The 10,313-nt window shown below is 43.4% G+C and overlaps 2 protein-coding genes across 4 annotated transcripts; both read right to left on the reverse strand.

The window, feature by feature from the left end:
* Positions 1–656: 656 nt before the first annotated feature.
* On the reverse strand, positions 657–4,081 carry LOC124001499 (hydroxyacyl-coenzyme A dehydrogenase, mitochondrial-like). 2 transcript variants are annotated; one of them, XM_046308319.1, is made up of 8 exons: positions 3,861–4,080; positions 3,159–3,287; positions 2,916–3,073; positions 2,255–2,381; positions 1,952–2,041; positions 1,715–1,787; positions 1,417–1,533; positions 657–1,114 (listed from the first exon to the last, which is right to left on the reverse strand). In XM_046308319.1, the coding sequence occupies exons 1-8, from the start codon at positions 4,059–4,061 to the stop codon at positions 996–998; spliced, it is 1,014 nt and encodes a 337-aa protein (XP_046164275.1). In that variant the 5' UTR covers positions 4,062–4,080; the 3' UTR covers positions 657–995. The 2 variants fall into 2 exon arrangements, 1 of the variants encoding a protein (XP_046164275.1); XR_006832796.1 differs by having other exon boundaries at positions 1,089–1,114; positions 1,715–1,836; positions 3,861–4,081.
* Positions 4,082–4,805: 724 nt separating this feature from the next.
* Positions 4,806–10,269, reverse strand: LOC124002282 (cytochrome P450 2U1-like). Of its 2 annotated transcripts, none has more exons than XM_046309656.1 (6): positions 9,680–10,269; positions 7,259–7,577; positions 6,718–7,052; positions 6,368–6,529; positions 5,981–6,148; positions 4,806–5,685 (listed from the first exon to the last, which is right to left on the reverse strand). In XM_046309656.1, the coding sequence occupies exons 1-6, from the start codon at positions 10,128–10,130 to the stop codon at positions 5,504–5,506; spliced, it is 1,617 nt and encodes a 538-aa protein (XP_046165612.1). In that variant the 5' UTR covers positions 10,131–10,269; the 3' UTR covers positions 4,806–5,503. The 2 variants fall into 2 exon arrangements, 1 of the variants encoding a protein (XP_046165612.1); XR_006832970.1 differs by having other exon boundaries at positions 5,543–5,685; positions 5,981–6,084.
* Between the last annotated feature and the right edge of the window lie 44 nt (positions 10,270–10,313).

Here is a 10,313-nt window from a genome sequence, read left to right on the forward strand (position 1 = left end):
GAGCAAAGTACAGAGATCCATGATGAAAGCCTGCTCCAGAGCGCTCAGGACCTGACTGTAGCCAAGGTTCACCTTCCAACAGGACAATGACCGTAAGCACACAGCCGAGACAACACAGGAGTGGCTTCAGGACAAGTCCCTGAATGTCCTTGAACCCGATCTAACATCTCTGGAGAGACCAGAAAATAGCTGTGCAGCAATGCTCCCCATCCAACCTGACAGAGCTTGAGGATCTGCTGAGATGAATGGGTGAATCTCCCCAAATACAGGTGTGCCAAGCTTGTAGACAAATCATACCCAAGAATAAGAGGCTGTAATCGCTGCCAACGGTGCTTCAACAAAGTACCGAGTAAAGGGTCTGAATACTTATTTAAATGTGATATTTCCATTTATTTAATACATTTGCAAAAATGTATAAAAACCTGTTGTTGCTTTGTCGTTATGGGGTATCGTCTGTAGATTGATGAGGACAAAAAACAATCCAATCCATTTTAGAATAAGGCTGTAATGTAACAAAATGTGGAAAAAGTCAAGAGGTCTGAATACTCTCTGAATGCACTGGGTATCATTAATGGCAGGGTGTGTTGGCTCAAAGGACCAGAGGCAAATCCATCCCTAGAAAACATCTGTATGAATAGAAATCTCAGAACAACCTATGGGAAGCATTTGGAACAGTCAGTTTAATGCCACAAACTCAGTTACTTACAAACCACACATAAAGATGACATTCGGAATATACAGTCAAAAGACAGATTTGAATTGATAACACCGGTGTACCATTCTTCAGGAAGGCACCGAGGGTCGTAGCAGCTGCATCTCTGTTCTACCGTTGTCAAAGTTAACCAGCGGTTCATTCTATTATCATTCATGCCCTTATCAGTACTGGGAGGGACTACATGATCTTTGTCCAATCAGAAGCGCTTATTTTCATCTTCCATTTTGTAACGGTGTGCCTTAATGAACAGGCTCCAGCTCGTGTTGATTCTGGGGCGGGGTTACTTGTACTTGTAGAAGCCCTCTCCGGTCTTCTTGCCGAACTTGCCCTCGGCCACCAGCTTGTTCAGCATCTCACTGGGCTGCATCAGCGGGTTGTCAGGATCCTTCTCAACCCAGCCTGGAATCAAGTTATCAACACAAACGGTTCACTTTAACTAACTGCTTTTGCATTGGTTTTACACTACCTGCATCTACTTCATTTGATGTTTTTGTTTCTTCAAATATTCATCACCATTTTCAAAGACCACCGGCACCTCTCGTCCATCTCACCATTCTATAACCAAAACAGTGCTCTGCCCCTGTGCCATATGACATGCAGTTATTTCGATTGGGCCTGTTCCTAGCTGCTAATATAGTCTTCTTTTGGTACTGAAATCACTCTGTACTCGGAACACACTTGTGAAGCAGCCCAACACTCACCGTCCATGATGAACTTAGCCGTGTCCAGTCCTACGTAGTCCAGCAGCTCAAAGGGCCCCATGGGATACCCAGCACCCAGCTTCATGGCAATATCAATGTCCTCCTTTGACCCGTGGCCTGACGAGAAGAGCACACGCACACACTCAGCCATTGACTTTGAATGAAGGGTGACAACGGTTTCATATACAGACAACTATGTTTTGTTAACCATAGATGTTCGTACATAACCGTTTGTCACATCCCTCTTGGTGCCGATGCAATTTTCATTCATATACAGGCAATACATTTGGTGGTGTACCTCTCTCATGTAGCCTGATGGCTTCCATCATGTAGGGCACCAGCAGGCGGTTCACAATGAACCCAGGAGTGTCCTGGAGATGACCATAACGTACTGACGTTAGTGGACCGTTTAGAACGCATCTGAACGAGATATGATGAACATAATGTATGGTGTAATATGGTCACTGCATTATCTTTAAAGGTGTACAATACTAGTGACATAATTTATTTTTGTTCAAATGAGCGAGGATCTTACTTTGCAGGACACTGGCGTCTTTCCCAGTGCTTTGCTGAAAGCGAGGAGGGAATCAAAGGTCTCCTGGCTTGTGGCTGATGTTCCAATCACCTGAAGAGGACACGTAAACTACTTAACATCTTTCAATTGAATCTAGTTGATAAGGAGAGCAAGCCCAGTGTCATATTTTAAAGCAACTTACGTACGTTTCTAATTTAAACATCGCCATCATGACACAAAAAATAACTGCTTTGCGGGAGACTATATAGAGACTAATCATAGGGAGAGATGTCCTAAAATGTACACCACACTATTGATCCTTACCTCTACCAGCTTCATCATGGGGACGGGGTTGAAGAAGTGCAGCCCTCCAAATCTGTCCAGCCTGCTGGTGGAGCTGGCTATGTCGGTGATGGGCAGAGAGGATGTGTTGCTGGCGAAAATGGTGTGTCTTAAAATAGAGGAACCAAAAACATCAGGCAACAAGCAAACCCCCATGAGGTACATCCCAATTAGTAACATCAATTATGTGGGATACACAATGCCTTTCCTTTTGAAATATTTTATTTTAATTAGAATAGTTTTAAAATAGTCTCTTTTAAGCACATTTCAAGGATACCGGCATAGCTTTATAGTAAGATTAGAAAAAAAGCTCAAATGCAGATAAAGGAATTTGGTTATTTAGGCTACACATTCAAAACGGCAACAACAAACGTCTTCTCATCAAACAGCACCTGCTCTGGCTTGATGTTCATCTCAACACTGATCATGGATAGCTAACTCCTATGGTTATTGACAAAGTCCCAGGCAGCGGAGACAGGACAGTGCTTATGTGGTTTGGATTCACACTCACCTGGCGAGTGACCTTCAGACCAAAGACATGGGTTGGACCCACAAGCTAATGCCTGGGATTCAGCTCAGTGGGGTAAGACAGTCTTGTGGTGTGTAGGAGACACGGGTTCAAGCCCTAGCCGGTCATACTTACGCTGGTGCTACTTTGTCCAGAGCACCAAAGAGGCCCTGTTTGATCTTGAGGTTCTCCACGATGGCCTCCAGCACCAAGTCTGTACTCCCCACCACAGACGCTGCGTCTGTCGATATGGACACGTTGGCCATCACCTTGGCAATAAACTCTGCTCCTGCCTGCAACATACATGATGACTGTCAAATTAAGTTCTGCCAACATTTCCTCATTGGAAACAGCAACATTAACATATTAGTGACCAACATCTGGCTTGTCAGCGAACTTCTTCTTGACCACCCTCTTCAGGCTGCCTTCTATTCCCTTGGCGGATCTCTTCAGGATGTCCTCATTTGTGTCAACTAGCACCACCGAATGGCCCGTTGTAGCAGCAACCTATTAGAAAGGGGGAACACAAGTGCGAGTTGTGAGTGGGTGGGACAGGTGTTCACCAGGTTGGACTGTCAAAACGTCACTTTGGTAATAGAACTCCTGAATTGAAGGACATTTCAGGTAGGTAACAAAAACCCTTCTATAACTAGCTAGCTAAAGTAGATAGAGGTCAAAGGCCACCTCCTGCTGCTATCTTCACCATCTGTGTTGTGCACTGATCAACCTGAGACAGCTTGTGAGACATACTGTACTTCTTACCCAGACATGAACAACCGTTGCTTATAATACAGAGTTGTGTTACTGATTAGCCTGCACAACTTATCCCCTGAATTGCCTTGGTTGGCTTCTCAAGTGGGTATCTAACAAGCTAGTTAATAGCAAGCTGGCGTTTAGCTAACCAACAGTAGTCGGTAAGTTCGTGCACTTCATTGCTATATTTAACTGGCTTGTTAGCTAGTCTTGCAGCGTTAGCTACACAGCTGGTTAGCTTACAAGACAACTAGTTAGCCTCTGTAGCTAGCTAGCAAGCTAATGTTAGCAAACAAACTTCGGTCATTAACAGTTAACGATAACTACCTGTGCGATACCTGCACCCATCTGACCACCCCCGATGATCGTAACGTGTTTGATCGCTGCATTTCGGACTGCAGAAGAGGAGAGACCTCTGATGACTTGGTGAGTGAAGAAAGCCATGGTTTGCAAGGCGGAGAGGACCGCACCAGAATGAAGGAGCTGGCTGTGGCTGAACGTACAGGCAGACTGACACTCAGACACCATGGAAAGTAGGAAGGTCGTTGTGTGGCGGTGGTCACGTGACTATTTAGCCCGTTCCATGACCTTTCACACAGTTTTGATGTGGTGTGTTTTATTAGATTCCTACTATTGCTCGGATATATAAATTAGTCAATAATACCATTGTAGTTTGATAGGATGCAAGAGCACTTTCTATTGAAAGACAAGAATAGTGTGTGCAACAGATGCATTAAAGCACACCAAGATCATAATGCAATAGATATGTATTTGTATTTCAGTCCAGTGAAATACAAATACAAAATACTCAAGTAATTTAAATACATATTTCAAAAACATGTAACAGAATACTGGCCATCAGTGGATTAACGCACCAAAATACAAAGGGTATGAAAAATATAAGCTATGTAAAATATTTTAATTACATAACAGAAGGTTGTCTTTAATATTTACTGTTGCCTTGTTTAGAAGATAGAGCTGAAGGAAAAAATTGAGGGAACATTAGGCCCTAGGAACATTAGGCCCTAGGAACATTAGGCCCTAGGAACATTAGGCCCTAGGAACATTAGGCCCTGGGAACATTAGGCCCTGGGAACATGGGGCCCTGGGAACATGGGGCCCTGGGAACAGACATGGTCCCCCTGCATTGCACCCATTTAGTTTAGAAGGAACTCCCAATACCTTTGCATAGCAACTATGCAAAAAAAAAATTAAGACCATGTGGCATCGGTAGCAACATGACAAAAATAACTAAACCTGATTTTTGTCTAGACTATATCTTCCGGTGGAAGAATTAAAGAGTATGAATTGACTTATCAAAATATTTTTTTTTATTAAAATATGTTATTCATTGTTATTTTAGTACCAGTTTTATAAAAGCATTAAGGCACGAGGCAGTATCATGAATACAGTTACAGACAAATGGGTTGACTGTGTCACGAACCGGCTCAAAGCCCGTAACAAAAGGGAGACAACGTGGAGATAAGGAGTAACAAAATATATATTTATTAACTAAAGAAACTAAGGAAAATATACAATGGTGTGTAATCAGTAATCAGTAGTGTAAGTGAGTGTTTTACATGCATGAATGTGATAATGCAGGGTGTTGAAAGATGCTGTCGCAAACATCCCAAAAACCACCAAGAAACACAACAAAATCCATAAAGGTGTCTGCATGGAGAGAGTCTCCTCCATGAATGGGGAAGTGGTGTATTTATCCTGGGCGACACCGGGCCCAGGTGTTTCCCATGTAGCTGACGACTCACCCAACTCCGCCCACCAGCATCCTAATAAGGAAATAACAGAGAGAGAATACGGCAGACAGAGTGGGTGGGTCGTCACAACTGGCTGATGCTGTCGCATCGGGCCAACTAACGCTGTTTACCTGTGACTGTATTCATGATACACCACTTCCTCTTGTGCCTTATGGCTTAATTACAGTGTCAGCGGTTGTTGTTCGTCTGGTGGCCTCACTGCCGGGGCCTCACAGTCACAGTGTATGAGCAGGGGGCCAGGGTGAGGCCAAAGCGCCCGTGCATGGGAGGAGGGGCCAGCCCCTCGGGCAGTCTGAGACTGAAGGCCTGTAGTAGGCTGGTGAACATCAGAAACAGCTCCATCTTAGCCAGCTGCTCGCCCATACACACCCTGCGTCCTGGGAAAGAGAGGGAGAGATACACTGTAAAGATGCACATTAAGTCATGTGTCATACTAAGTGCATTCCAATAATCAAGTAAGACTGTGAAATCAAATTATTGAAATGTTCAGTCGTGGCCTTTTGAACCTTGTTTCAGTGGATTTTACAGGAGCCTAACTGTAAATGTTCACAGTAGAAAGGCTCCATACTCAGTGTATACCGTGTAACTACACTCCTGTTGGCCGATCGTAGAGCAAGTCGCTAATGGGACACCCCACATACGTCTGTCGAGAGAGACGGCCGAACAACCTACCTATTCCGAACGGTATGAAGCACTCTTTCCTCAGGAGATTCCCCTGGTCGTCTAGGAAACGAGAGGGGTTGAAGTCGTCTGGCTCCTCCCACACAGTGGGATCCCTATGGACAGACCACAGGTTGGGGATGATCACTGTGCCCTTAGGGATCGTATAGCCACGGAACTCTGCAAGACAACAACAGACGAACCATAGCGAAAGGGTTGTACTCTCCTGTTTTTGCTGCAGCAGCCTAGTCCCTGTTGTAGTGTTGGTCTGGTGGAACTGACTGACCAAGTTGTTGAGAAAGCAATTCAATACAACTTTATTGATCTGACTGTGCATAACGGAAGAGTCAGGTTCTACCATAGAATTAGAATGACTAGTATGGGTTTCTCTCTCCTCACCTGTGGTCTCTGAGGCCATGTGAGGGATGGCCAGGGGGACCACCACAGTCAACCTCTGCACCTCCATGATGGTGGCCTCCGTGAACGGCAGGCTGCCTTTATCAGTGAGAGACGGGACCCTGTCTGGGCCCACCACTGCATCGATCTCCGCCTGCACCCTCTCTGTGGTGTGAACGGGTACAAATGACATGGAAAACATTATTACAAAGCAACGAGCGTTGGGAAACAGGACACTGGATATGTTACACATAGCATTATGATTGGGCACTGTACTACATCATGCTTCAACAAGGAGTTCTCTTTAGGTTCCATTGAACTGGTCCTCCACACCCCTCTTTCTGATGTAGTACCTTGGATATCTGGATACACGACCATGTAGAGCATCATCCACAGCACTGTGTTGGTGGTGGTATCAGTACCAGCAATGAAGAGGTCTCCTATGATGTAGAATAGATAGTCCTCTGAGAAGCTACTGTCTGTCTCCCCAGCGGCCTCCTGGGCCAGCATCTCTACCAGGTACATGTCTATGAGATCTCTGGGGTTGGCTGGGTCTAACGTCTCTCTGTGTCTGGTGATGATCTGCTTCAGGAAGGCAGTGATGTCCCTTTCCACTTGCCGTACCTCTCTGAAGACACCGAAGGGCAGGTAGTAGAGCAGGGGGAAGACATTGATGAGGACCGCCGCGCTGTTAGAATAGAATAGAGTAGAATAGATACGTTACTGCCTGTTTTCTGGGAGGAACTGAAATGTGTTAAGCGCTTATGGGCACACAGCAGGAACTTCTACTTGAGATCAGAGGACCAGCAGCTCTCCAGTTGTCAGTTCAATTCTCACGTCTTTGAACCAGTTAACCTTCCGGCTACTGATCCACATCTCTAACCTCTAGGCTACCTGTTGGCGATGATCTCTAGGCCGCGGGCCATCAGGTCCAGCAGGGCGCCAAACTCCCGGTCAGTGTGGTGGAAGCGCTGGCCCAGGGCGATGTAGGAGATTACGTTGGACACAGAGTTAGTTATCAGAGGGGTCAGGTCCACTCCTGAACCCTCAGTATCTTCCTCGCTGAGACGCAGCAGCTCAGATTTGACCACAGCCAGCCCCTCAAGGATACAGGGCTCCAGGCTCAACTTGCCCAGGCCAAAGTTCCGCAGCGTGGTGTGGCAGAACTTGCGCTGCCTTCTCCATACTGGTCCATAAGGTGCAAAAACTATGCCTACGGTTCAGAGAAATGATAAGAGGCGAGGACGGTTAATAGTGCTGTCACTACACATATGTAATTATTTACAGAGCAAAATTACATTTCTCTTTCTTTTTCTGCTTGGAAGACTTTTGATGAGATTAATATAATATAACAATAGAACAGACCAATATAATATAACAATAGAATATAACAATATAATATAATAGAACAATAGAATATAACAGACCAATATAATATAGCAAAATAATATAACAATATAATATAATAGAACAATAGAATATAACAGAACAATATAATAGAACAATATAATATAATATAGCAATAGAATATATTAGAATAATATAATATAACAGACCAATAGAATAGAACACTAGAATAGAACAATATAACATAACAATAGAGCAACAGAATAGAACATACCAATAGAATAGAACAATAGAATAGAAAATACCAATAGAATAGAACAGACCAATATAATAGAACAATAGAATAGAGCAATAGAATAGAACAATAGAATAGAGCAATAGAATAGAACAATAGAAGAGAACAGACCGATATATTATAACAATATAATAGAACAATAGAATAGAACAGACCAATATAATAGAACAATAGAATAGAGCAATAGAATAGAACAATACAAGATAACAATAGAATATAACAATAGAAGAGAACAGACCGATATATTATAACAATATAATAGAACACTAGAATGGAACAGAACAATAGAATAACATAACAATCTAATAGAACATACCAATAAAATCGAACAATTGAATAGATCAATTGAATAGAATAATATAATATAACAATAGAATAGAGACAAAGGAGAGGAGGGGTTCTTTTGTTTATAGTTAATCCATGAGGTGCTCTTTGATCATGGGATGAAATACTATAAAACAAACAGAAGTTGATGCTGGATAGTCAACAAGATTAACTAAATGAACATGGAATAACAAGAATGCAACACCACAAAATAAATGCAATATTATAAAAGGAAAAAAATAACTGTGTACACGTGACCTCATGTTACCAAATTTAAGATTGGAGAATCACAAAATAAAGGCCATCTTTTACAGGAACAGAGAATAATCCATTTCCTCATTTCGACCTGGCAATACAGTGGCCTTTAGTTTAAAGATCCACAACGTTTTGCATGGTGGGAGGTGTTTGAGATCCCTGCGAGTACTGGGGACCACTTCAATGGCCATGGCTTTCAGAGAGTTTGGGCTGCCTATGTGGTGTACAGGCTGCCCAGGTGGGTGCTTTTACATAGGATGTACTTAGAGAAGGCTCAAGGACAGGGTGTCTGAACATGCCTATGCTATAAGGACTGCTAACGACATATATCCGTTGGCTAAACATTACAGACAGATTGGCCATGCCAGCCCAAACCCTCTTAAAGCCATGGCCATTGAAGTGGTTCCCATTTCTCGCAGGTGGGGGGGGGGTGATAGTCTCAAACGCCTCCTAACATGCGAAACGCTCTGGATCTTTAAACTAAAGGCCACTGTATTGCCAGGTCGAAATGAGGAAATGGATTATTCTCATTTCCTGTAAAAGATGGGCTTTATTTTTTGGTTCTCCATTCTTAAGTTTGGTAACGAGCTCACGTGTAGACAGTTCGTTTCTTCCTTTTATGATGTTGCATTTCTTTCTCTTGTTATGCCATGTTTATTTCTGTTCATCTTTGTATCTTGAATGTGTTTTTCCCCCATTTTTTTCCTACTTGATCAATTACATATGGTAATAAAGTGAGTCACTTCCTGCGAGAGTTGGGATATACACCTGTTCATACAGCACTATTCTTTGTCACCCTGATGAAAGCTGATATAGCCGCAACACGTCGGTGTAAGCCACAACGAAGAGGCGTTTACATTCTGCTGTTACATGAGAGTGGCTTGATTACTTCTGGAAGTTCAAAGGCTTTTCCGGCGTTGTTTACTATCTAGCATCAACTTATTTTTGTTTTTATAGAACAATAGAATATTCACCGGGCAAAACGCTCATCCAAGAGCGCTCATACGATGAGTAAAATCGACTCAGCAAAATCTATGGAATATTGTGCTTTCATGCGTTATTACGCACAGGTTGAGTCTAGAAGCAGCACTTACCTTTCCGCTTGGTCATGATGGTAACGGTGGGAATCTCTGGTCTGTCGGAGAACACATCTGCCCGGTTTGAGAGGGCATCCCTGACCACTTCATATCCGTTCAGTACTACTACCAGCTGACTCCCTACCCACATACTGTAGATGTTACCGTAAACCTTAGCTTGTTCCGTGATACTAACTTGAGGCGAAATTAGAGCTCGTGTCTTTGACTTTGGGACGTCCTTCTCTCCCCAGTCTCCAAACCTCCTCCAGATGAAATTGGGAACCAGAAACCCGCCGAAATTTCCTACTATTGGCCATGGTTTAGGACCAGGAGGAATATTGGAGAAATCCTGGTGTTTGCGAAATGTGTGCATTAGATAATAGACGGCCACGAATACTGTCAAGGCCAGAATGCAGACATGGGACGGCGCAGAAGTGCCCAGGAGCTCGTGCCATAATTCCATAACCATGGGGTTTATATCGGCTGCAAAGCAGAAAAAAATACCTCGTAATCCTTGGAAACGAGTTGAATATTTAGACTATTCGAAGTATATTTTGAAAGTTTAAATATGCTTTTCAAGGGTCTGCCATGTTATTTGTTTGTGTACGCAAACGACGCATGGGGAGTTCTAGCTTCCTATTGGTGGGTGAGA

The sequence above is a fragment of the Oncorhynchus gorbuscha genome, linkage group LG17 (genome assembly GCF_021184085.1).
Source record: "Oncorhynchus gorbuscha isolate QuinsamMale2020 ecotype Even-year linkage group LG17, OgorEven_v1.0, whole genome shotgun sequence".
Lineage (NCBI taxonomy): Eukaryota > Metazoa > Chordata > Actinopteri > Salmoniformes > Salmonidae > Oncorhynchus > Oncorhynchus gorbuscha.

What these genes read in the sequence shown, in the direction of transcription:
- LOC124002282 (XM_046309656.1), bottom strand. Translation starts at nt 10,130, where the DNA reads ATGGTTATGGAATTATGGCACGAGCTCCTGGGCACTTCTGCGCCGTCC. An exon ending in CATCATGACCAAGCGGAAAG is followed by an intron (nt 7,578 to 9,679) that starts GTAAGTGCTGCT and finishes TCTGAACCGTAG; the next exon opens with GCATAGTTTTTGCACCTTAT. An exon ending in CTAGAGATCATCGCCAACAG is followed by an intron (nt 7,053 to 7,258) that starts GTAGCCTAGAGG and finishes CTATTCTAACAG; the next exon opens with CGCGGCGGTCCTCATCAATG.
- LOC124001499 (XM_046308319.1), bottom strand. Translation starts at nt 4,061, where the DNA reads ATGGTGTCTGAGTGTCAGTCTGCCTGTACGTTCAGCCACAGCCAGCTC. An exon ending in CTGGACAAAGTAGCACCAGC is followed by an intron (nt 2,382 to 2,915) that starts GTAAGTATGACC and finishes CTCTATTTTAAG; the next exon opens with ACACACCATTTTCGCCAGCA. An exon ending in AGACGCCAGTGTCCTGCAAA is followed by an intron (nt 1,788 to 1,951) that starts GTAAGATCCTCG and finishes GGTCATCTCCAG; the next exon opens with GACACTCCTGGGTTCATTGT.